This window comes from Carcharhinus amblyrhynchos, chromosome 34 (assembly GCF_965287045.1).
Source record: "Carcharhinus amblyrhynchos chromosome 34, sCarAmb.v2.hapA, whole genome shotgun sequence".
Lineage (NCBI taxonomy): Eukaryota > Metazoa > Chordata > Chondrichthyes > Carcharhiniformes > Carcharhinidae > Carcharhinus > Carcharhinus amblyrhynchos.
This window is the reverse complement of record NC_137357.1, coordinates 7191516-7219358: the sequence shown is the minus strand read 5'-3', so window position 1 is coordinate 7219358 and position 27843 is coordinate 7191516. Positions and strand designations below refer to the sequence as shown.

General features: G+C 43.8%; 1 protein-coding gene across 2 annotated transcripts in view; it reads left to right on the top strand.

Moving 5' to 3' along the window:
- The window catches only part of LOC145361442 (histone acetyltransferase KAT6A-like), a 153313-nt gene extending 127149 nt beyond the window's left edge, over positions 1-26164 (top strand). For both annotated transcript variants that reach the window (XM_080217252.1, XM_080217251.1), the window contains exons 13-17: positions 1761-1992; positions 2874-3054; positions 8792-9073; positions 17475-17775; positions 21028-26164. In XM_080217252.1, the coding sequence (XP_080073378.1) occupies positions 1761-1992; positions 2874-3054; positions 8792-9073; positions 17475-17775; positions 21028-23594 (3563 nt within the window). In that variant the 3' untranslated portion in view covers positions 23595-26164. The remainder of the gene's footprint in view (positions 1-1760; positions 1993-2873; positions 3055-8791; positions 9074-17474; positions 17776-21027) is intronic.
- Positions 26165-27843: the final 1679 nt, after the last annotated feature.

The following is a 27843-nucleotide window of genomic DNA, read 5'->3' as shown; positions in this document are numbered from 1 at the left end:
AGATGTTGGACACCATTAATCTGGAGTTCTGCAGGACTCCTGTTCAGGAGATGGGCAGAACTGTCTTCAAGATTACTCCAGAACTTAATAGGCCAGTATCTCTGTCACTGACATTTAGAAAATTACCATGAAACAAAATTCCACCTCACGTGTCACAAAGTTGGGAAAGATCAGGGAAATACTTCTTCAAACAGTTTCACTTCTGAAAGATGCATGCTGTTAGAAGTGGTGAGCTAAACTGGAGCCTTAATATCCACACACACGTTTTTATTTTTAATGGGATGTGGACATTTGCTGCCCATCCATAATTGTCCTTGAATTAAGTGGGTTTGCCCGAGACCATTTCACAAGGCACTTAAGAGTCAACACATTGGTCTGGAGTCACATGTAGGCCAGACGACACAAGAACAGCAGAATTCCTTCCCTAAAGGATATTAGTGAACCAGACAGTTTCTCGACATTGCTGGGCTTTCCCTTTTCAGAATGTGGTAGTTTTTTTTCTTTGAACAGAAGAGAAGGAGAGCAACTTTTTTTTTTAAGTACTTGCAACTGGTGTAACCACCAAAAGAATGGCCACAAAGATCAAATGTGTCTTTCTTGCTTGCTTTACCCAACAAACAATGAAAGTGAGGTAAGATTTCTTGACTTTGTTTTATGAAAAAATATTTTACCCTCCTCTTACCCCAACTTTGTTCTTCTGGCAGGTTTCCCCTCTTACTTCACTGACTTCTAATACATTTTCTTTTTCCTCTGCTCTTCTGTCCTCTGCTCTTCTGTCCTCTTCTCTTCTGTCCTCTTCTCTTCTGTCCTCTTCTCTTCTGTCCTCTTCTCTTCTGTCCTCTTCTCTTCTGTCCTCTTCTCTTCTGTCCTCTTCTCTTCTGTCCTCTTCTCTTCTGTCCTCTTCTGTCCTCTTCTCTTCTGTCCTCTTCTCTTCTGTCCTCTTCTCTTCTGTCCTCTTTGCCCCACACCCCTCATCTATTCTTTGAAGCCCTTCTCTTTATCTCCCCTTTTCCTCTTGCCCCTCTTACTTCTCCATCCATATCACCTCTTTCCATTACTGCCCCCTAATTGCCCAAAGTCTTCGATGAAAGGAAATACTCTCCCTAATCCTCCTCTTGGCTACTTGCAAGAATATGGTCATTGAAGAACTAGCTAGTACTGGAATCAGATGTATTATTTTAAATATCTTTCCTGTTGAAATTCGGACACAGGACTTTGCAGCTTTAGCAGCTGGACAACTGTTTCTCCAAACTCCTGCCAGTTGCATACTCTGATTAGTTCTGAATGAAAGCTGCAACATGGGTTAACTCATTTTGCCATCTGCTTGTCTGTGTCAAGCTCATTTCTGTTCCTTTCTTTGCACACCTGCATTTCACCTCGCACCTCCTTGGTTCTGCATTGGTCACAGTTAAGGAGTATTGTTTAACTGAAGTCAAAATCAAGCGAGGATCTGTTGCTTCATCAGATTACCAATTGGTTTGTCCCTATGTTCAGTACCTGTAAGGAGAGAGATCACTTACCCTCTTTCATTGCTTGGTGCACAAATATATATAACATACTGTTGTATCACATTGTAACCTTTGATTCCTGACTTGGCGTATTTCTTTGGATTTTGTTTGAGATGATGGGTGGGATTTTCCACCCTTTGCATGGTCTGTTCCTGCTTGCTCTGATTCCTGTGGCAGGGGGAATGGGAAAATTCTGTCAAATGTGTTCCATATGGTTTGAAAACTGATGTGCAAAACATTTTCTCCGAATAGGTTATTTACTATCAAAGCGGGAAGGCCAGGCTGGATCCCCAGAGAAGCCGCTCTCTGACCTGGGCCGTCTCTCATACATGGCATACTGGAAGAGTGTGATCTTGGAGTGCCTTCACCAATGTCATGACAAGCAACTGAGCATCAAGAAACTGAGCAAGCTTACAGGGATCTGTCCCCAGGATATCACCACAATACTGCAACATCTCAAGATGTTACAGTTACGCAATGACCGGTATGTGGCCATTAGATCCATTTTTCCATTGTTCTGTTTTTCACTCTATGCATTTCCTTCGTCTCAGAACCATGCAGCAAAAAGTAAAGCAAAGCAAATAAATGTTTGTGCATTTAGTGCACTAGTTTGCTGCAATCACTCAGAAAGCTATCTTAACTAATCTGAAATAAGTGAATCCAAATAGATAATGGCATTTAATCGATTATTCTTAATCATAAAGGAAATTATGTTTACTTAAATAGTGGTCACATGACTCCCAAGTTACTGTGCAACATGTTTATTTGACGTCACAAGCTTTCGGAAAGCTGCTCCTTCTCAGTAACTTCATCGCAATGTTAAGGTAAACCTGCTTGTGACACTAATTAGAAAAAACAAACTCAACTAAACCTTCGTCAGGTGAAGTGAAGGAGCGGCACTCCGAAAGCTTGTAATTTTCAATAAACTTGGACTGTAACTTAGTGTCATGTGACCCCCTCATCTTGTCCTCACCAGTCCCAACACTGGCATCTCCACATCATACTTAAACAGCAATATACGATGTCTCACAACACCAGGTTAAAGACCAACAAGTTTATTTGGAATACGAGCTTTCGAAGCGCCACTCCTTCATCAGGATCCCATTGACTCACCTGAGGACGGAACAGTGCTCCAAAAGCTCGTGATTGCAAATAAACCTGTTGGTCTTTAACCTGATGTTGAGTCTTTTTACTGTGCCCACCCCAGTCCAACACCGGCATCTCCACATCTTAAATAGCAATACCAAAGCACGCAGTTACAGATCCGTGCTAACGTTTCTGTGGCTCTTAGTGCTGGGACATTTCAGTGTGCTTATGTTTTACATGATCCTTTTAACGATGGATTTGTTGTAATATTGCTCCAAGGTTTCTGGTTATTCGGCGAGAGAAACTGATCCAAGAGCACATGGCAAAACTTCAATCCAATCCACGGCCGATCGAGGTCGACCCTGACAGTTTACGCTGGACGCCTCTGATCTTTTCAAACACTGTTGTGTCTGAGGAAGAGGAGGACGAAGATGAGGAAGATGAGACACCAGCATTAAAGGTAACTGTTCAAAGTACAGTTTTAAAAAGATTTCCTGGATTTCTCACTCAGTGCTACAATACCAGACATTTTGCCCTCTCAAACAGCTACTTTACATTGAAAAAAACACAACACAATGAGCAAAAGAGGAGAAAAGTACACACTTTTTACATAAATGCTCAGTAATTGTGTCTTAATATGAATCTGCAACTAAAGATGTAAGTTTACTTGAAATTCGCAACGTCTCTGGTGAGTTGAAAGTGGCAGTGGAGTTAGAATTGCTAATAGATTCTGCCGTGTTATCTGAGCTTGAATGGTCTTAGTTGACCCATTGATATTTCCAGTTTAACATGGTTCAATCCTGGTAATCTTGTCCATTGTGTTTGTTTTTGATCTCATGTTGCAATGAGAATCACGGAACAGTGATAATCTCATAATTTGCTCTGAATCTAAAACCATACATATTTTGTCATTTGTAGGAAGTGCACCTGCACAGGTTTGCCATCAGATGGCAGCAGAAGCACACGCTAGGTTACATATACCCTCATTGTGTTAAATCAAATAAGGATGCAAAAAAGATTGTAACCAGATAAGTTAAAGGTCCATTTAAACAAACAAATTGCGATCCAAAAGCAGAATACCAGACACTATAAATCAGAAGTTGAAACATGGCGAGTTAACAATGAATACTGGTATTAATGTGCAACAGTGGTTAGCACTGCTGCCTCACAGTGGCAGGGACCCAGGTTCGATTCCCAGCTTGGGTCACTGTCTACGTGGAGTCTTCATGTTCTCCCCGTGTTTGCGTGTGTTTCCTCCAGGTGCTCCAGTTTACTCCCACAGTCTAAAAGATGAGCTGGTTGCGTGAATTGGCCATGATAAATTCTCCCTCAGTATGCCCAAACAGGTGCTGGAATGTGGCAACTACAGGAATTTCACAGTAACTTCATTGCAGTGTTAATGTAAGCCTATTTGTGACTGACTACAATCATATCCAGGCCCTATCCCAGTAACCCTGCGTATTTACCCTACTAGTCCTCCTGACACTGGCCATGCAAAATTGCCCCTGAATCACCTTTAGACTGGGAGAATACAGGAGCAACTGGAGGAAACCCACGTAGACATGGGGAGAATGTGTGGAGTTGCCCAGGTCATAGAGGTTTCCAGCATGGAAACAGGCCCTTTGACCCAACTAATAAATAAACTGCATTTTAAATCAGTCACTAAATTTGGGGATTAGTGATACATTTGAGTTGTGAATCTCCAGAACTTGCTGGCCCATTTTCTCTATTCTGCTATTTACATTTTACAAGTGAAATCTTGACCTTAGTCTCTCCATTACTTGCAAGAGTTTGCTTTATTTGCATATTAATTGCTCATTAAATTTGTCACAACGCTGGGTGTGGAACTCAAGTAAGTCTGGCAGCAACAATGCAAAGTGGGTCAGTTAATGTTTTCAATGCGATATACTTTCAGTCTCCACAGGTGCCGGTAAATATTGAAGCAGAAAATATTTGAAACATGAATAAGTTGAGTCATTTTTAACAAATTTGCTCATGGGTTTTCTGGAGCCAACACCCCCTTTTCCCCCACCACCCCCACGCACACATACACATATATACACACACACACACACACACACACACACACACACAGTTTTGTGTTCAATTTTCAGGAAATGTTAGCTCCAGCCTTCAGGCAGAGTGCCTTTGTTGGCAGTATATCATGAAACTGAAGTAGTGGCAACTGTTGTGAGCTGGGTTTTGGAGGACAGGAGAAGGGGGAAGACTCAAATCTGGTGGCCATTCTGAATGCACTGCCTTCAGATCATGAAACTGAGCAAAGAGTGGCTTAATTGGGAATTCAAAATACACTGCCACCTTCATAGTTAGCATTGGTTTGCTGGGTTTCAACTCTGGCTTGGATTCAAATTTGCTTTCTCAATAAAGTTTCAGCAGTTTTATTTTGACTTAATTTAAAAGGTGATGCAGTCCTGCTTCTCGTGGACTCTACTTTGTGTGCCTTTTACACTTCATCCAGATTGAAAAGGCACCATATTGATATTGCAACCCTGAAACAGAAACTAGAAAATTCAGAGTCTTGTATCTGCTTTGCCAACTTGTTAGCTGTGAGGAGTCTTTCTTAATCCCAATTCCCTGTAGTTTCTCCATAGCTTTAAAACCTTACTTCACATATAAGCAGCTATCTCCCTTTTGACCATCTGAATTGATTTGCATCTTTGGCCACTGGAGACGGTGTGCATTGCCACTACTCCTTTAACTTGGGAGTCATAAAATCCCATACAGTGTGTAGCGAGGCTACTCGGCCCATCAAGTCCACACTGACTACAGTCATACCCAGGCCCTATCCCGATAACTCCGCGTATTTACCCTACTAATCCCCCTGACACTGGCCATGCAAAATTGCCCCTTAATCAACCTACCCTGCACGCCTTTAGACTGTGGGCGGAAACAGGAGCAACTGGAGGAAACCCACGTAGACACGGGGATAATGTGCAAACTCCACACAGTCCCAAGAGGCCAAACTTGAACCTGAGTCATAGAGGTTTACAGCATGGAAACAGGGCCTTCGACCCAACTCGTCCATGCCGCTTTTTTTTAAACCCCTAAACTAATCCCAATTGCCCATGTCTGACCCATATCCCTCTATACCCATTTTACCCATGCAACTGTCTAAATGCTTTTTAAAAGATAAAATTGTACCAGCCTTTACTACAACCTCTGGCAGCTTGTTCTAGATACTTACCACCCTCTGTGTGAAAAAATTGCCCCTCTGGACACTGTTGTATCACACCCCTCTCACCTTAAACTTATGTGCTCTAGTTTTAGACTCCCCTACCTTTGAGAAAAGATATTGACTATCTACCTTGTCTACGCCCCTCATTATTTTATAGACCTCTATAAGGTCATCCTTCACCCCTCCAAAGAAAAAATCCCAGTCTATTCAGCCTTTCCTTTTAACTCAATCCATCAAGCCCCAGTAGCACCCCAGTAAATCTTCTCTGCACTTGTTTTAGTTTAGTAGTATCCTTTGTATAATAGGATGACCAAAACTGTACACAGTATTCCAAGTGTGGCCTTACCAATGTCTTATACAACTTTAACAAGATGTCCCAACTCCTGTATTCAAAGTGGGCCATACTGCCCACTTTTAACTGGCTTGTTACTTAAAATTGTGGCTAATTTTATCAGTCTTGTGAGTTGTGACTGAAATTCCACAGCGATTAATACATTTTTCCAAAGATGGCCTGCTCCAAACAAAATGGGCTAGGTCTTGCTGGATAAATAATGGCAAGTAAGCAGCAAATGCTGGTGTAAATCAGCCATTAGATTTGGAGATTAAGAGATAGGTTTGAGTTGCCAATCTCCAGAACTCACTGGTTCATTTACTCTGGTAGGCCATTCGCTTCACACAATTGAAATCTTGACCTGAATGTCTTCATTGCTTTATTTGCATGTTAATTGCTCATTAAACTTAGCGAGAAGTTGGGTGTTGAACGTAACGTGCAAATGCTTTTTATTGCACTATCATGCAATTAATCAATCTTCAATCCAGAAAGCTAATGGCAATCTCATTGCTATATATAGAGAGATGTTGAAAAAGTCTAACTTTACTGTCGTTTGGTCAAAATCCTGGAATTTTCTTCCGAATGAAACTGTAACTTTCCTGCACCCAGTGTACAGCAGTGGTTCAAAACGTGACTCACCACCACCTCAGGGCAGTTTAGAAGGGACAATATGCTGCGGAATAAAAAAAATCCTTCATTGCCTTTTTTTCCCACGAACCTTAATTCTGATTTTCTTTCCCTTGCTTTGTGGCTCTTTCTGTACCTGATTTGCCACTCCGTTAAAAAAAAAGTTACCACAAGTCAGTGAATCAAATGTCCAGAGACGACATACCCTCGAGCAAAAAGGGTGAGCAACAGATAGGCCACTGGATGTCTGTAAACTGGCTGAAAGGAGGTTCACAAGTGTGGCTAAGTGAGATACCCTGTCAATTTCATCTATAACACTTGGTGAGCATGTTCTGAACTGCTGCTGTCAGCATTCGGGCAATCCAGCTGTGAGCTAACCAAAATTTTGCACAGCTCCAATAAAACCCCCCTGCTGTTATAATTTATACCATGACTGATAAAAGCCATTGTCCCATATGTTGCCTTAACTACCGGAGTAACCTGTTCTGCCACCTTCAGGGATCTTTGAACAAGCACCCTAAGATTCCTCTGAACTTCCTTGTGTTACTTCCTTGTCTTGCTACTCCCTCCAAAGTGCAGCACCTCACATATTTAAGGATTAAATTCTGCCCATCTGACGAATCCTCCTATATCTTAGCGCAACCTAAGACCTTCTTCCTCACTACTAACCACCTTGTAGTCCACAAACTTACTAATACCCCTTCTACCCATGTTATCACCTGTGTCACTTTCGTATCATGAACAATAAGGGATCTCGTCCTAATTGTTACGAACACCCAGCCTCCAGTCACACACAGTCTTCTACCACCATCCTCTCTCCTAAGCCAGTCTGGATCCAGTTTGCCAAGTTACCCTTGTTTCCATGTGCTTTTAGCTTCTTTATCAGTACCCTGTGTGAGACCTTGTCAAAGAATTTGCTGAAATCCATATAAACTACAGTAACTGCACTACCCTCACCTACACACCCAGTTGCCACCTTGAAAATTTGAATCAGATTCATTGGTTATGACCTCCCTCTGACAAAGCCATGCTGACTATCCTTGATCAAACCTTGCTCCTCCAAGTAGAGATGAATTCTCTCATTCAGAATTTTCTCCAATAGATTCCCCGTCATGGTCTGTAATTCCCTCGTTTATCTCTACCACCCTTCTTGCAAAGTGGAGCTACATTAGCTGTCCTCCAATCCTCGTTACATTAGCTGTCCCTCAGCTCCGTGCAGAGATTGCCCTCCCTTGATCCCTAATGGGCCTTTCTCTTTTCCCTGCTTGTCCTCTTACCCTGAAATGTATTTGTCCAATATTTTGTGATTCTAGTTCATCTTACCCAATGCTTTTGCAAGCCGCCACATTTCCCCCCTCACCCCCAAATCTTTGCTCTCCTAATGGTTTTCTTAAATTTACCCCCTCCACTTTCTATACTCCCCTCAGGCCTCAGCTGACTGGCTTCCTTTGTACCTGCTAAAAGCCTTCCTTTCTCCTCCAGTCCTGAATATCGCTCGACATCCAGGGTTCTAGGGGATTGTTGCTCCCCCAATTCATATCATTAAAATGCTTGCCAATGCCACCTTAAACACCTGTATGGCTTTGTTCCCCAGACTTTGATCCAGCACTCTGCTGTCACCTGTTGGACCTTCAACATACTGACCAAATGCTCAAGAAATCTGCCCCGTCTAAGCTCTTCACACTGTGACTATCCCAGTTAATGTTGGGGAAGTTGAAATCTCTGAATATAATTACCTTTATTGTTTTTAAACACCTCAGTGAATTGTTTCCTTATTGAACTGCTCCCTTATTGACTGCTGGGAGTGCATTATAGGCCCCCAAACAATGTGACTGCCCCCTTTTTTTACCATGGACATAAAGTTACTTTTTTTGGTACTCTGTTTTCTGAAGCGCTGCACTAGTGTGAAAATTACAAACTGCGTTGTTATCCTTTCACACTGTACAAAAAGGTAGGTCTTGAATTTATCCTTCAACATCAAGTTTGTAAGGGGAGTTCTTAGCAGATGATTCACCATCCTTAAATGACATTTATTTGAAACAGACCGAAAACACCTGCGATCTGTGGGACAAGAAGGAACCCAATGGTTACACACCATTCCAGAATGGAAGGCAAATAGCAGCATGCGCAACAACATGCAAAACTCGACAGGACAGCTCTGTTGAAGGTCATATGCAGAATGGTGAGAACAAGAGGCAGCATTTCAGCGAGAGCAGTGAGGAAGAGGAGGAGGAGGAAGACTATGAGGATGAAGAGGGTGATGACACAAGGCCGAGCTCTCCACCCATACTGACAAAACCAGCACTGCGTGGAGTGAAGAGGAAGGTAAGATGTGGAAAGTCACCTGTGTCTTTTTCCAAGTGTACCTCATCTGGGCCTTTTGAGGCCAGGAACATAAATGTTTTCCAAGCACTGAGACAGCTTTGGTCAATACACACAGCTTAGTTATGATTGCCTACTGGCTACAGAGAAGAACTAATCATTTTATGGATAGACTACTTCCACTGATTTTGGAGTCAGTGATGATATAATATGTCATTCAGACTGAAAAGTTAGGAGAAATTTATTTACATTGTGGGTTATTGAAGTATGGAATTCTTTTCCAAATGCAATTTTTGAAGCAGGCCATTAGATCTTTTAAGAGGAAATTGGATAAATATTTGAATCACAGCAGCGAGGAAATACTTGGGCAAGAGTAAGGGAGTTGGGTTTGTTTTGAATTGTCCCATATGGAATGGGCAGAGCGGCCTCATTTTGTCCAGTAAATTTCAATGACTGAATACTTCTATGTTAGTCCCAGGCCCCATGCGTGTTTTTAACATTGAAAATTCACCATGCGAGATATTACAAACATGACCCCGTGTTCCGTCACATCGCCTATTAAATGGCTTTATTCATAGAACCCTACAGTGCAGAAAGAGGCCCTTTGGCCCATCGAGTCCACAATGACCACAATCCCACCCAGGCCCTACACCCATATCCCTACGTATTTTACCCACTACTCCCTCTAACCTAAGCATCCTCGTACACTTTGGGGCAATTTTAGCATGGTCAATCAACCTAACCCGCACATCTTTATTGTGCATCGTATGGCGTGAGTTAGTTGGAGAAGAGAAAGTGGAACCTGAAAGTATTTTGACTTTGCATTATGCAAAGGGACTTGCATGAATCTGATTAGATCCTTCCATTTCCATGTCAAAATATTTGCATGTATTCTCAAATTTGGTTTGAAGCAGTAAGTAGTGATGTTCAGTCAGGTCTCTTGTCCTGTTAAGTATAAAGTAAAGCACCATTTCGGGGGGAAAAAATTGCAAATGGTTTATGCAGTAAAAATTCTCTCTATCCAGGTTTCAATCCGCAACTAATTTTGGAAATTTTATTGTTTAAGAGATTAAAATATTACAGGTTCGAGAGAGAGAAATGTTGAAATAATGAGGTTTGGTGCAGAAACCTCAGCCAGCTCGCCCTGACCCATCTCCACTTCCATACCCCAACCCTGGAGAATGCCTGTTTCCAAGACTCTGCCAATTTGTAATTCGACCCACACACAAAGTGAGCCTCCACATGGTGTTTTAGTCCAGGCTTTTCAGCTTGTACTGTGGGAAGCAACAGCGAGGCAAACAACTTGTTTGTGGCCTAGTCACACTGTGCCAAACATGGACATATTTCCTCAGGCCGGGGAAAGATGCGTAATTTTAAAATGAAATTGAAATGAAAATGAAATTCTCATTCTCTGTCATGTTATTCCACAGTCTCAGCGCGTGGCTGTGAGGAAGGTAGGATGTGGTTAAATTGTGACGTTATTGTAGCAATAACTTACCATAGGCTCCATGGAAATCAATGGTCATAGATTACATCAATGAGAAATAGTTTTGAAAGAGCTGTGAAGAAGGAGCTTCAGGGATGAATGGCAATAGCTACCACCTGAAATAGGAAAGCCAGATACACTAATGATGATGCTATAGTGGCAGGATGCTCTCTCAGAAGGGTGAAGTTCAGTGAGCCAAATTGCCTTTCCTGTCCTTGGCTTAAGTGAATGATGTCCAGAATTAGCGGAGACATCTCAGTTACAGTGAGCCTATGTCCTCACTGCCAGTGAAATCTAATTGCAGTTTCCGTGTGATAATTGCAACAAACATTGAACAAAAAAAAACTGATGGTACAAATGGACCACTGGATAAAATGCTGATCGCTGCTGACAATCATGGTTCGATATTTTCTGACCCTTCTCTGCATTAGTTCAGCTGAAAAAAAATGATTTTAACCAGTATTTTTGTGAAGCTAGAGACATGAATAGACATATGAGGGTTTATCATTTCTCCATCCGTATCTGACAGGTGCTTGTTCCAGAGAGTAGAATGTATATACACTGGGAACCTTGCAGTGTGGCTATGGATCATAGATCTGAGGGCAAAGCTGCCTTAACTTTGCAGTTGTTCCCTTCTCTATGCTGTTGCCATTTTCTGTGGGTACTAATTTTTCCTTGTATTTTACAGTCGTTGCGCTTGCCATTGTCAGTGAGATTGCATATTGTTGATTCTTGATAGATTAATTCAGTAACGAAAGCGAAATACTGTGGATGCTGGCAATCTAAAATAAAACCCCAGAAATACCGGTAACATCTGTGCAGAGAGAAACAGTCAGCATTTTAAGCCTTTCATCAGAACCTCATTTTCTGCGTTTAATTCAAAAATGACCTGTTTGTGAGAAGCCAGAAATTGGATGTTCTTGCTTGATCCTGATGCAATTTGTTGAAGTGTTGGCACTTCCCTTCAAGCTAGCTTCTGCCATCCAGAACCTGCATTTGAACCTGATTTTTTTTTAACTGCTTATTTCAACTCTTGCTCTGTAATATATAATCAATACACAAGTGTGTGTATGTGTATTATATACAAGTATGCATTTTAGATATATATACACCAATCAATCAATTAATTTTTGTGCATTAACTGAGCTAGTAATTTCACTAGGTGGCAGTGTCTCCCACAAGTTGACAAGATGATTGCTGTAGATTCACTCTCCGTTCTCAATGTTATAAAGGCGACTAACTCCTCGGTCAACATAAGAACATAAGAAATAGGAGCAGGAGTAGGCCATCTAGCCCTTCGAGCCTGCCCCGCCATTCAGTAAGATCATGGCTGATCTGTCGTGGCTCAGTTCCACTTTCCCGCCCTCTCCCCATAACCCTTAATCCCCTCTCTTATCAAGAACCCATCAACCCGCTTCTTAAAAATATTTAGCGAGGCAGCCTCCACCACTTCAACGGGCAGAGAATTCCAGAGATTCACCACCCTTTGAGTGAAGAAGTTCCTCCTCAACTCCGTTCTAAACCGCCTCCCCTTTATCTTGAGGCTGTGCCCCCTAGTCCTACTGTCTTTTTTGAGCGTGAAGAGTCTCTCCACGTCTATCCTATCCATCCCATTCATCATCTTATACGTCTCAATGAGATCTCCCCTCATTCTTCTAAACTCTAACGAGTACAAGCCTAGTTTATTCAGCCTCTCCTCATAGCTCAACCCCCTCAACTCCGGTATCAGCCTAGTAAACCTCCTCTGCACTCCCTCCAAGGCCAAAATATCCTTGCGCAGGTGCGGCGCCCAAAACTGCACACAGTACTCCAGCTGCGGCCTCACCAATGCCCTATACAGCCGCAGCAAGACCTCCCTACTTTTATATTCAATCCCCCTCGCTATGAAGGCCAGCATCCCATTCGCCTTCCTGACCACCTGCTGCACCTGCAAGCTGGGTTTTTGCGACTCATGCACAAGGACCCCGAGGTCCCTCTGCACTGTCGCCTGCTGCAGTTTTTCGCCACGTAAGTAATAGTCCTTCCTACCATTCTTCCTACCAAAGTGGACCACCTCACACTTGCCAACATTAAATTCCATTTGCCATTTCCTGGCCCATTCGCCCAGCCTATCTAGATCCTTCTGCAGACTCTCCACACCCTCCGCACAATTTGCCTTTCCCCCAGTCTTGGTGTCATCAGCAAATTTCGACACCCTGCACTCGGTTCCCTCCTCCAGATCATCTATATAAATGGTAAATAGCTGAGGCCCCAGCACCGACCCCTGGGGCACTCCACTAGTCACCAACCGCCAATCCGAATAGCACCCATTGACCCCCACTCTCTGCCTCCTATTTGACAACCAATCCTCTATCCACGCTAACACCCTACCCCCAACTCCATGTTCTCTGACCTTCTGCAATAACCTCTTGTGAGGTACCTTGTCAAACGCCTTCTGAAAATCCAGAAAGACCACATCCACCGGCTCTCCTCTATCCACTGCCCTAGACACATCCTCATAGAACTCCAGTAAATTTGTCAGACACGACTTCCCTTTAATGAAACCGTGTCGTGTCTGCCCTATCAAGCAATTCCCTTCAAGATGCCTCGCAATTTCCTCCTTAATGACTGATTCTAACATTTTACCTACCACAGACGTTAAACTAACCGGCCTATAATTCCCCGCCTTTTGCCTGGCACCCTTCTTAAACAACAGCGTAACATTAGCCGTTTTCCAATCATCCGGCACTTCCCTGGAATCCAGCGACGTTTGGAAAATAACCACCAAGGCATCCACTATAACCTCCGCCATTTCTTTCAGAACCCTCGGATGCATTCCATCCGGTCCTGGGGACTTGTCCACAATCAGCCCCTCCAGTCTGTCGAGCACCACCTCTCTAGTAACAGTAATGTCATTAAGACCCTCCAGTCCTACCACCTTTCCATCGCTAACACCCGGCAAATTATTCACGTCCTCCTCCGTGAAGACAGAAACAAAAAAGTTATTCAAGACCTTAGCCATATCCCCATCCCCTACCACTAGGTCCCCTTTCTCATCCTCTAAAGGACCAACGTTCACCCTAGCCAGCCTCTTCGTTTTTATATATTTATAAAAACTCTTGCTATCCTTTTTTATATTAAGTGCTAGCCCAGCTTCATAGCTTCTCCTACCCTCCTTTATCAACTTCTTTGTCAATCTTTGTTGACATTTAAATCTTTCCCAATCCTCTTCTCGCCCACTGCTCTTAGCTACTCTAAATTCCTCCACTTTTAATTTAACACTTTCCTTCACCTCCTTCGTTATCCACGGCTTATTACCTCTCCTCCTACGGTCCTTTTTGACCATCGGAATAAATTTCTGCTGAGCACCAAGAAAGATCTCCTTAAAGATCCCCCACTGCTCCTCAGCAGACCTACCTTCCAACGCGCTCCCCCAGTCCACATTCGCCAATTCTTCTCTCATCCTACCATACTCCCCTCTATTCAAACAAAGGACGCGTGTCCGGGAACCCACTTTCTCCTCCTCCATCTGCAACAGAAACTCCACCATACAATGATCACTCTCTCCAAGAGGATCCTTCACCGCAAGGTCCCTAATTCTACCCGCCTCATTACATAGCACCAGATCCAAGATAGCTCGCTCCCTCGTCGGCTCCAACACACACTGTTCAAGGAAATTATCCCGGCAGCATTCCAAGAACTCCTCCTCGAGCCCACCTCGTCCAACATGGGTCGACCAATCAATATGCAGATTGAAATCCCCCATAACTACTGCCGTCCCATTCCTGCACGCCGCACTTATTTGCGCGTTAACAGCCCGCCCCACCTCCAGATCATTATTCGGGGGCCTATAGACGACACCCACCAGCGTCTTCCTCCCTTTGCTGTTCCTAATCTCCACCCACAACGATTCCACTTTCTGCTCTTTGGTTCCGATACCATCCCTTGCTACCACCTTGATACTATCCTTAATCAGCAGAGCTACGCCACCTCCTCTTTCCTCCTCCCTATCCTTCCTAAACACTTGATAGCCCTGTACATTCATCTCCCAGTCCCTGTCACCTTGCAGCCACGTCTCTGTAATGGCCACCAGATCGTATCCATTTGTGTCGATCTGCGCCACCAGCTCATCCACTTTATTCCGAATGCTTCGTGCATTCAGATAAAGCGCTTTCATCCCAGCCTTCACCTGGACCCTATTTGCCGTAACGCCACCAATTGGGACATCCTCGGCCTCTTCCCTTACCTGTACCCTATCCTTAACTTTAGACCTCGTAACGTCACCTACCCTCGCACCCTCCCCCCCCCAATTAGTTTAAAGCCCTGTCTACAGTCCTCTTTAGTCGATTCGCCAGCACTCTGGTCCCAGCACGGTTCAGACCAACCCCATCCCGCCCGAACAAGTCCCACCTACCCCAATACTGGTGCCAATGCCCCATAAATTCGAACCCATTCCTCCCACACCAATCCCTGAGCCACCCATTCACTTCCTTAATCCTGTCAATCCTACGCCCGTCTGCACTCGGTTCAGGCAGTAGCCCAGAGACGACCACCTTGTCGGTTCTACTTTTTAATTCCATTCCCAGCTTCTCATACTCCCTCCCTAGATCCTCAGTCCGCACTTTGCCTACGTCGCCGGCACCCACATGTACTACAACGACCGGGTTCTCACCCTCCCACTCCAGATTCCTCTGCAGCCCAGCTGCGACATCCTGTACCTGAGCACCAGGCAGACAACACACCCTTCTGTGCACTTTGTCATTGTGACAAAGGACAGTGTCAATACCCTTCACCCCACTATCCCCAATCACTACTACGTTCCTTTTCCCCTTCTCTTTGCCTATGTCCTGCTGCATCACTGTACCGTGTGCAGTTTGCTCACCAACCTCACCTGCCTCGTCCTCTTCCAGAGTGGAAGCAAGAACCTCAAACCTGTTATGCAGATTAAGAGGCTGAGGCCTCCGCTCCTCACCCCCCTTCCTCCTCCCAGCAGCCCCCTTTTGTCCCTGACCCTTAGATTTAGCCAGTCTAGGGGGGGTGGATGTCACTTGCACCCCATTGCCAATGGCACCCTCTCTCCCCCTGATGAGCCTCAGTGTCTGTAGCTCAGAGGCCAGCTCATCCACCTTGAGCTGGAGCTCTTCCAGCAACCTGCACTTACTGCAGACATGGTCACTGGGAAGGACCCTGGGGTCCACCAGTTCCCACATCATACAGAAACCACACATCACATGCCCCTCCATTATTCACTGTAATTTTTTATGGGGAAAAATTTTTTTCCTTGTTTCTTGCTGTAGTAGTTTTGAAAAAAATTTTTTTTTTTTTCCTTGTTTTTTCAAACAAACTCACCTGGCCTTTTTTCCTTCCAGCCCTTTTTGATATTAAGCCCTACTAGCTCACTCTGCTTCCCACTCACTCCGCTGCCCGCTCAGACGCTGCCCGCTGTCTACACCAGGCCTCCTTTTAAACCTGGCGCTGATTTAAAGCAGGCTGGTCCACAAATGCCTTTTAACCACTCCCTCAGAATTCTTACAGCAGTAAATACAATAAATAAATGCTCTAAACAGTTCTACAAAGAGTAAAGTGCTTTAAACTTATTTTAAACAGGTTTTTAACAGGTAAAATCTTAGCTCTCTCTCTGCTCCAGCAAAACAACAACAACAACACATCTCACCCCTTGATAGCATGTTCGACATTTGAACTCTGCTGGCTATAGACAACCTGAAAGCATATTTGTGCACTTGTAACTAGCATTTGTAACTTTAGATAGAATTCACCATGTTTATACGTTTAACTGAAGCTCATGATTCTCCATCATTTACTCTTGAGTTTGTTCTTGTAGGCGACATTCAGCCAAGAGTGATAGACAGAGAGGCTGAAAATTGTTCATTTACGTAGAAGAGATGAAGAGGCCATTTGGCCCTTCAAACCTGTTCTGCCATTCATCACGATCATGGCTGATTGTCCAACTCAATAGCCTAATCCTGTTTTTTCTCCCCATAACCTTTGATCCCATTCACCCCAAGTGCTATATCCAGCCGCCTCTTGAATACGTTCAATGTTTTGGCATCAACTACTTCCTGTGGTAATGAATTCCACAGGCTCACCACTCTTTGGGTTAAGAAATGTCTCCTCATTCTGTTCTAAATGGTCATCCCTGAATCCTCAGACTGTGACCCCTGGTTCCGGACACCCCACGCCCCCACCGTCGTGAACATCCTCCCTGCATCTACCCTGCCTAGTCCTGTTAATTTTGTTTATAAGTCTCTATGAGATCCCCCCACCCGAAAACAATCCCAACCTAGTCCATCGCTCCTCATACGTCAGTCCCGCCATCCCCGGAATCAGCCTGGTAAACCTTCGCTGCACTCCCTTGAGAGCAAGAACATCCTTCCTCAGAAAAGGAGACCAAAACTGCTCACAATACTCTAGGTCTGGCTTCACCAAGGCATGTATGATTTCAAAAACACATCTCTGCTCCTGTACTCGCAACTTCTCACAATGAATGCCAACATACATTTGCCTTCTTTACTACCTGCTGCACCTGCATGCTTACCTTCAGTGACTGGTGCACAAGGACACCCAGGTCCTGCTGCACACTCCCCTCTCCCAATTTACAGGCATTCAGGTAGTCATCTGCCACCTTATTTTTGCTTCTGAAGTGAATAACCTCAAACTTAGCCAATTATACTGCATCTGCCATTGATTAGCCCACTCACCCAACCGATCCAGATCATTCTGAAGGATTTCTGCATTTGTCGTACTTTCAATTTTGACACAACTTTTATTTAAGTGTTTTTCCTCTGAGAAACAGTTAACTTGACATGTATTAAGCTTGAAATGGGCTGCACTTCCAGTCAGTAACGTTGATTTTTTTTGACTGTGCTATTGACGGAGACTGAAATGTTGGCGACTTCATGACATTGTCTCTTTCCCTAGAGGGTGGTAATTCACCGGAAAAAACGTGGGCGAAAGCGTAAACAGCACAACAGCAGCGTTGTGACGGAGACTATATCGGAGACAACTGAGGTATTGGATGAACCGTTCGATGATTCCGACACAGAGAGACCAATGCCACACCTCGAACCAACTTTTGAATTGGAAGAGGATGAGAGAAATGAGAAGGAACATCGAGGTGGACGCATCTTCAGAAGTCTGACACCTGGTGGTGTCGTACGAAAACGCGCTTCCTGCCAGAGGAAGGCGACAGATGAAAATGGCGATGCGAATGCCGTTCAAGGTAGTTGGCTAGTGAATTAAATCATGACTTGATTTACAGTAATTACACAGGAGACCATAATTAGTGAGCATATAAATACTCAATTGAAAAAAAGTAGTGATCAAAGAAGGCACCAAACACAGGAAAATTGACAAAGGTAATTCCAGAATCAATAGAAGGCATTCAAGAAAGAGGCAGTTCAGGTTCCAACTAGTAATATTCTGTGAAGAAAAAAGTAAAAGGTAAAGGTCAATGAGTGGGAGAAGGAGACCTGGAACAAGGAGCAAGATTCGGTTAATTGTCATGAAGAAAGTGCAGGATAGAATCAAAAAGTTAATAAGGGAGGCAAAGAGAGGTCACAAATAAAGATTAACAAGCAAAATTAAATTGATCACCCGAAGGCAGTTTGTAAATGCCCAGTGTAAGCAGTTTGGAAGGGAAAAAGTTAGACCCAGCATGGAAGAGTGCCAGCCCTCTTACAGGCAAATCGTGTCTGACTAACTTGATTAAATTCTTTGATGAAAGATGGAGGAGGTTATTCAAGGCAAGTGGTAATTGTAAATCTGGACCTTCAGAAGGAAGTGGGTAAAATGTCACAGAGGAGGATCTTTGGTGAAAGCCCATGGAATGAAGGGGCAAGTGACAGGATGGGCTCAGTGATGGGAGCAGAGAGCAGTGGTAGCTGGATGCTTTTCACATTGAGGAAATGGTTTGCATTGGTGCTTATCAATAATAATTTTGGATCGGTTTCAGTTTTATTTATAAATGACCTAGACAGTGATGTAGGGAGCAACATTCTGAAGTTTGCTGATGAAATAAAACCTGGCAGTCTGGTGCATGGAGATGAGGATCGTTCTAGACCTCAGAGTTATGAAATGGGCAGAAGCCTGGTAAGTGGAGTACAGAATAGCGTGAAATGATTCATTTTGGGAGAAGGGGTGTGGCAAGACAGCTTACTTATAAATTTTGAACACTGCAGAAAGACCATGGTGTCCATATAGACAAATCCTTAAAAATGACAAGGCTTACAAATAGTGGGATAGATGATAAAAGCAAAGCAATGATGCGAAACATTATAAGTCACTGCTTAGGCTTCTGCTGGAGTATTCTGGACAATTGTGGTGGAGGAAAGATGTAAGGGCTTTAACAAATTCAATGAACCTCTGCTAAAACATGAGTCAGCACCTTTGAGAGAGGCTGCAGTGGTCCTCATAAAATCTGCTGCACACTGACATAACAGGCAAATAAGTACCTTAGTACACAGTAGCATCACTTGCACACATTACAGTCTGTCCCTGGGATCATTCACAATCCAAGCTATACTACACAGCTCATTCACTACCATCTCGGCAGTCAACAAAATATTAGCAACGTGTAAGCAAAGAACATATGCAGTCACAGTAATCAATCATTGCTTTGATCCTAAGTCATTGCCAGAAAGCTGCTGTTAGTTGCAAAGAACATAGTGGCACTTAAAAGCAGTAAAAGGTTACTACCGATTGTAGCAAGTGCACAAACATGGACAATGATCACTGTAATGAATTAAGGCACGTAGAGTCTTGCGTGTGCCCCCTCTCACATTACCTGAGCTGAAATAAGCACGAGACAGCTACCTTTTGTAGCTTTTTATTTCCCTGGCCTGCCAGTATTGAAAGAACACAGAGTGGTTTATACAGCAAAGCTGTAATACAAATAGCATTATTCTGAGGTACAAATTCTTCAAACTGAATCATGACTGGACAATGAATGTGACTCAAATTGTTGTAACAAATTCAAGGTCATGCAGGGCACTGAGATCATTTTCCACATGGCTAATATTAGAACTGTGTGGAACAGAACTACACACTGCACTGGCTGTTGAGAGGTTTGTCGTAACCTATCATTGTATATGGAGTTCAATGTAAGGATCTTTTGGAACACCTTCTCAGGATGCTGAGCCTTTGTCTATGCATATCTCGGACTCTTTAAATTAGTGGGAGATTTAAATACCTCTGGTTTATCGAGATTTGAGAGAACATTCTAGTTGTTAATGGTACTGGTCCAGCAACTATACTGAGAGTCCAAATCCACTGACAAGGTGCAGAACTAAATTCAGTAAATCCTGCAATTATAGGTTGCATCAAGCCACAAATGGTCAAAACACCCAAATCATCACAAAAGCTCCCAGGTATAAGAACCTGATATCTCACCTAGTCTGAACTACACATGACTCTAGTCCTGTATATACGGTTATTAATACCCGCTGAAGAATCTTTCAGAGAAGGTCCTGTTTAGCTTTTGAGATGGAATATCCTCATTATAATAGATGAGGAATTAATCAGCGTCCAGCTTCACAGTACTTAAAATATCTTGATGGCAGTCCAACTCTCTTAAATAATTAATTATTCTTCCCTGTTGTTTTCCACAGGGTCCTTTGCTGTATGTAGAGCACAATAATAATGTACTCTCCAATTCAAATCATGTTTTCAAATCTGTATCTCATTTTAACCTTCAGCTATGGTTTAGCTGGTGGTTCTCTTGCCTCTGAATCACAAGGTTCCGGGTTCAAGTCCCACTCCAGAACCTGATCGAAAGATCGAGGCAAACGTTCCAGTGCAGCACTGTGGGAGTTCTGCATTGTTGGAGATGCCATCTTTCAGACAAGGTATTAAAACTGGGACCCTGGCTGCCCCCTCAGGCAGATGTAGAAGGTCCCACGGCTCTATTTTGAACAAGAGAAGTGGAGTTACCGTTTGTGTCCTGGCCAATAATTAACTCTCGATAAACATCACAAAAATAGATCTGTCTGATTGGTGGCACATTGTTCAATGTAGGAGTTTGCTGGGCACTACAGCATTCCCTACATAAGGACTACCTAGTCTAATAGAAAGGACCATCTAATCCTGTCCAAGGTGACCAGTCAATCGAGGTACATTACTGTAGCCACCATAGTGTTTCTTCTTGCCAGTGAAGAAGTGTACCGCAATGTACCTGACCATACTGCAAATCACAGTTACATTGGACAAAATGTTAGAGCCCCAGACTATCCTCTCTGTCAGCAGAAATTGGAAGATCTCTCTGCTCCCTCTGAATTTTTTTTCCCCCATCTCTTCCACTGAAAATTGTGAGGCAAAACAATGACCTTTGTTTGGACAGAAGAGGTACTCAGGATCATGTGTCCACTTTTCTATATCTGGGGCATTTATTTTTTCTGTCTCGTACCCGTGTACTTTATTTCATTTCCCTTACTCCTGCCTAAAACTGAATGCTCACAAACGTTTTTCTATTTTTCAGGAGAAGATACACTTGAACCTTTAGTCGCTGTGAGGAAAGATAAGGCCAAGGAGCCTTGCATACCCAAATCTCCACCTGTGATGTTGAAGCGTAAGAGAGGGTGGCCAAAAGGTGTGAAGCGTGGAACAATCAAATGGAAGAGGAAGCCAGGGCGCAAACCAGGATTTAAACTCGCCCGATCAAATGAGACTATGGAGAATGCAAGTTCTCCATCAGCCAGTGTTGTTCTGAAGCAAGGGCGTGCAAACCGTATTGAGGAGAAGAGGAACTCTGTTGTAGAATCGAAGATCGTGGATCTCCCCATTGCTTACAAAAAAGAGGATGATGAGGAGGAGGAGGAGGAGCTGGAGGAAGAAGTGCCGTGCGACGTGCAGAGAACACCTCCTGACTCTCACAGTCCAACGCTTAAAATTGAGGAGCAGGAAGCTGAGAATGAAAATGAGGAGAAATCTGAATCGGCTGAACAAGAAGGACACACGGATGAGGAACACGAGCATGAGGAAGAGGAGGAGGAAGAGATCAACCAGAATGATGACCATGATGCTGATGATGAGGATGAAGGCCATCTGGATGCTGAAGACAAAAAAGTTGAGGAAAGTGTGAAAGAGAGCGTGAAAGAGGAGTCTTCTATACAGGAACCTTTTTTAGAGACAAGTACACTCGATAAAAACGTCACGGATGAAAATGTGATGGATGCAGATTCTGAAGAAGAACAAGCAAATGACACCTCATTGGACTCTGAGCTTGTGCCACCTTCAGACGAAGACCATGTGGATGATCAAGATAATAAGGAGACATTAATCCCAGAGTTCAAGGAAGAAGAGGAAGAGGAGGAGGAGGAGGAAGAAGAAGAGGAGGATATATCGCATAGTGAGCTGGATCTAGAAACAGTGCAGGCTGTTCAATCTTTAACACAAGAGACAAATAGTGAGCATGATGGTGCCTACCAGGACTGTGCTGAGACTCTGGAAGCCTGCCAGAACCTGCAAAGCTACAACCAAGCTGAAGAGAGTCCTCAGATTACCATGGTGGAGGACTGCCAACAGTCAGAACATAACAGCCCCATCTCATCAGTTCAGTCACACCCCAGCCAGTCAGTCCGTTCAGTCAGTAGCCCAAGCATGCCCACGCTGGAGAGCAGCTATACACAAATAAGTCCTGAGCAGGGCTCGCTGTCAGCTCCCTCGATGCAGAACATGGAGACAAGCCCTATGATGGATGTCCCATCTGTGTCTGACCATTCACAACAGGTAGTCGACAGTGGGTTCAGTGATCTGGGCAGCATTGAGAGCACCACAGAAAATTATGAGAACCCGAGCAGCTATGATTCCACGATGGGAGGCAGCATATGTGGGAACAACACCTCTCAGACAAGCTGTTCATATAGTGGCCTGTCGTCTTCCAGCAGCCTGACTCAAAACAGCTGTGTGGTAACCCAGCAAATGACAAGTATGAATAGCAGCTGTAGCATGATGCAGCAGAACAATGTTGCTCCTACAGCCAACTGTAACATGAAGTCACCTCAGAGCTGTGCAATTGACAGGCCACCAAGCAACAACCAGCAGCAGCAACAACCCCCACCACCGCAGCAACCACCCCAGCAGCAGCCTCCCCCACAACAGCCCCAGCAACAACAGCCCCAGCAGCAACAACAGCCACTGTCCCAGTGCAGCATGAGCAACAGTTTCACAACAGCCCCCATGACCCTGATGGAGATTCCAGAGTCCTCCAACACAAGTGGTATGAGTCTCTATGAGAGAATGGGTCAGGGGGACTTTGGCGCTGGTGGCTACACACAGCCTACAGCCAACTTCAGCCTTGCCAGGCTTCAACAACTTACCAACACCATCATGGACCATCATGCGATGCCTTACAGCCACTCTGCTGCTGTGACCTCCTATGCAACTAGTGTGTCTCTCTCTAACACGGGCCTAGCTCAGCTAGCTCCGACACCCCACGCACTTGCAGGGACACCCCAAGCACAAGCCACCATGACGCCTCCCCCAAATCTCACATCCCCATCAATGAATCTGACTTCACCCCTCTTGCAGTGCAACATGCCAGCTTCCAACATTGGGATTCCACACACTCAGAGGCTGCAAGGCCAGATGCCAGCCAAAGGTCACATTTCCAACCGTTCCAAGTCTGCCCCACTGCCGGCTGCAACAGCCACCCACCAGCAGCAGATCTACGGCCGTAACACCCCTGCACTGGCACAGCGGGCTCTTACAGTTCAGCGAGGGGTGAACATGGGCATGAACCTGATGCCAGCCCCCACCTACAACGTTAACTCCATGAATATGAACACACTGAATGCTATGAACAGTTATCGGATGAGCCAGCCGATGATGAACAGCAGTTACCATGGTAATGCGGCCTACATGAACCAAACGGCCCAGTATCCTATGCAGATGCAAATGGGCATGATGGGAAGCCAGCCGTACGGCCAGCAGCCTATGCAGTCTAATCCCCACAGCAACATGATGTACACAGGCCCTTCTCATCACAGTTATATGAATGCTGGCATACCCAAGCAATCATTAAATGGCCCATACATGAGAAGATGAGGGAAGATCCTATAGACGTCATAGAGAGCCATTGTTTATACTGACGACAGCAGACATAATGGAAATTTCAAATAGAATGATTGCTGTAGACATAGGAATTTCATGAACTGCTTAGGGCCATGTTCAGAGCGCCTTGGCCTTAATTTCCCAGCCCCGAGAGAAAAAAAAGGAAAAGAAATTCTGCAACAGAATTCAATAAGAAAAATGGTTTGAGGAACCATGCACAAGAAATCTTTTAATTAAAAAGAAGCCTTACTTAATGAATTGTGTAGAAATGAAAAACTATCTGCTTTTTATATTTTTAATTTTTTTAATCTTTCAGTTTGTGTGCAGTCCACATTTTTTTATAGTGTCCATAGATATGAGACCCCTGAGTGTGAGGACTAGCCATGTCCTCATTCATTGACTTGGCACAGGGCAGGAGGCACTTAACTCACACTCTGCCTTGGTGATATTGTTGCAGGTGTGGCTGTAATTTATTGATCTCACTGTATCCCGTGCCAGTAGGTGAAAACGGATCGCTTGTGCGCTTGTGGACTTCGGACCTTAATGCCGAGGGCACCCTTCTTTTCCCCGTTGGCATTGAGTTTGACTCTAGCGCAGCATGCAACAGGCCCAAGAGCATTTTCATGTATGTTATAACTATGTTTTTAACATTGCTTCTTGTGTCACTGCAAGCCATTTCACTTGTACGCCTTTATTTTTTTATGAGAATTGACAGTATTTGTTCTGGCACTTTCGAAGGACAGCCCAGGGTCCTGAAACATTTAAGGCTAACACCATTTAATTTCCAATTTATTTTAAATAAATCTCTCAGTCATGAGAAATCTATTCAGATTTGTCAGACTGTGTATATTTGGTTCCCTGTAAGGGTATTTATCAGATGAGAAACACGGCTATGTTCACAACTAATTTAGTTTTTTTTTCTTTTGCTTTTCCCCCATAACCTCGGGCAGTAAAATTGCTTTCTAGACAGTAAGTGCAGATTAGTTACTAAGTGGCACAGTTAGCTCAGATGTTGCTTAGGGAAGGAAAGGAGCACCTTGGACTGGCTCACTGCCTCTTAACGGCTATTAAAGGTCCATCAATAATCAGAGTTCAGGCACCCTTGGGCTAATTCCCACTGGGCACAAATGAGATGGATTGAGAGTGTGGAAAAATGGGGAAACTGGAGATGTGTTTATATTGGCAGGACAAATGTGAGGGAGACAACATCAAGGAAATAATTTGTGCCACACCAGATCACAGAGCTGTCAGTTTGAGAATGAGAATAATCATCTGGGTGAGAACATACTGTGCCCCTTACCACATTCATGTCGGGGCGGGAGCAAGCAAATGGACCTGACAGCACAGTTTAAAGTAAGGATATCCATCGCCAATTGGCAACTCCTGTCTTCTATCTACCACCAGGTAACCCCGTGAAATGTCAGATGATGGGATAGACAGCACTGGAGGGAACAGTATCACTGGATACAATGGTCAGTTTGCCCCGTGCCAGAGATGTGCGTCACTGGTGCACATGGCAGGTCCACAGCACACAGTCTGTTCACCAACTGCAATCATGCTGCACTCTCCGCCCACCATAAAATTAACAAAATACGTTTTCTTAAAAAAAAGAACGGGAGCTGAAATCTTCCCGAAATGGTTAAAAGGGGTGGGCACGAGTTTCAAAAACTGTGCAGTTGGCAAGTGCCATTTGTGAGTCTTGTGGCCTAATGGCATTCAATGGTTTGTTTTTATTCATTAGTGTGTCCCATTGTTGGAATAATGTCCATGGAAACCACTCCACACTTCTGGGCTGGCCTTCAAGTGTGTTTGTTGGAATACTGTTGATTTGGGGGTGGGGGTGGGAGGGGAAAGGGGAAGATGTTTTTAAAAAAGAAAAGAAAAAAAAACAAAGCAGTTTCAGCCCAGAGCACCAGGATATATTAAAGATACACAAAGGTGATTTCTCTTTTTCCCCTTCTCATTGTTTCTGGTGTTCTTGGTTTTGTTGAATCAGGCAGCTTCCTTTTTTGAAAGCTAAGCTGGCTCATTTTGACTTTAGGATTATTATAGAAAATGTTTTTCTATATTAAAAATGAATTTATCCTACATAATATTGGTACTTGTCATTTTTCAATTCTGTTAAGAGGTATTTTTAGCAGCTAAACTTGGGTAATCTTAACTGAAGCTCATTGTTAGTAATTCTCAGATGCCTTTTAAAGAACTCACATTTCATTCCATCTCTAGAGTTTTTTCTATCTTTGTTGTAGAATATTGAAGCTATTTTAAGAAAATAAATTCTCCAGACTTATAGTGTGTGTGAATAGACCTCCTCCAGCTTCCAAGCCGCATGTAAAAAGCTGAATATTCATGTCTGTTTATATTGCTTTCTTTTTTGTAGCCTTTGTACTTGTACATGGTGACTGTAAGCAATGAGGAGGGAACAGTTGGGCTTGTGCATACAGACGCCAGCACAGGCCACACTCCCTCTTCTTCCCCCTTGTATGTAATATCACTTTTCTTTCTAGCAAGTACTTTCAAAGACCTCTGTACATTTTAACATAAATAAATTATGTTGAGCCATTTTGGATGTCTGTCTTTTAAGAACACCAGCAAAGGCACGTTTGGGGAAACAGATTCACTTGGAACAAGAGCAAATAGCAGGCGTTTTCCTCTCAGTTCTGCTTAAAAGGTTTACCTTACACATTTATACCCTTATGCTCTCCACCTACATCGCAACAATCATCAGGTGCCACACTATTTTGGCCTGGTTGAATGAAAACCATTGCTGTGGAATATTTTAATATTTACTGAGCTGCCATTCTCATCCTTAATTTAGTTTTGCATCCTCTGCATGACTTAGCTTTGCTCGATTAACTATTTGATGACATTTGCATTGGGTTGACAGAGGATTGTTTCATCTTGTGGATGGATCCTCCACGGTTGTCCCAACAATGAAGATAATTAACTGAATGCTGCAATATTATAATAAGCATTCAGTCATTTTGAAAAGTTAATCGGCCCTGTATTTAAACCTCAGCTTCAAATGTCGGAATTCTGAGCGTGGTGTTGCTTTCGTTGGTGTTTAGTTTGCCTCTCCATAGCCCAGATGGGTCAACCACATGAGTGACCAGCTGCAAAGACTGTCCCGGTGGTCACTGAGGACTCGATGTCTCAGCTGAGATGGGAGATGCGGTGCGTTGCCGGTCCCATAACACTCATGGTGATCCAACACGCTTAACCACTGTGGTGCCATTTTGCACCTGCGCATTTGAGGAAATTATGTTCTTGGTACGAAAAGTTCCATTCGACATTGCAACAGACAGACTCAGCACCTAGTTTCAGGTACACACAGCTGATAAAGTGCATATTTTCGTGAGTTGATTGGAATGGATTTCTTACCGTACCTGAAGATCTTGCTCTCAATTCTGATGTGGATTTCTTTCAAACGGAATTGTCTCCCCTCTGGAGAACAATGTCCTCAATGTGCAGCTTTTGAGAAGTGAGTCCTGATTCACGACAACTGTTCACCATTGGAGCTGGCGAGCTGCAGAAACTGAAAGAGATGGCCACTTAGCGAAGGTAGGTGTATTGATGGCATCGTGATATCAATCGCTGTGATCATCTGCAGTTGTATGAATCTAAGATTCAGCCCTTTGCTCTACAATTCATGGCTGATTGCCCCTCGAATCTTTGGCAGGAAATAGTGGCGTACTGGTAATGTCACTGGATGAGTAATCCAGAGACCCAGGCTAAAGCTCCGGGGACATGGGTTCAAATCCCACGCAAGGAGCTGATGGAATTTAAATTCCAATCAATCTGGAATTGAATGCCAGTATCAGGACCGTAAAACACTTGCTGGTTGTTGTAAAAACCCATCTGGTTCACTAATGTCTTTAGGGAAATCTGCCATCCTTCCTGGTCTGGTCCACATGCGATCCAGACTCTCAGCAATGGGGTTGACTCCGAAGTGCCCTCTGAAGTGGCTGAGCAAGCCACTCAACTGAAGGACAATTAGGGACGAGCAACAAATGCTGGCCGCATCCCATGAAAGAGTATCTGTCTTGGAAATGCCATTAAAGCATCATTCACAATGCAAGAGAAAGTCTTCCCTCATTGCAATCCAATACGGCCTATTTCTAATTTTAAGACAATGTACCTGTTTGTCATTGACTTCCTCACCAGAGGATATTATTTCTCTGTACTTACCCTATTAAATCACTGTCTTTGATTAGATCATCTCCCAACTTGGTGGAGTATGCAC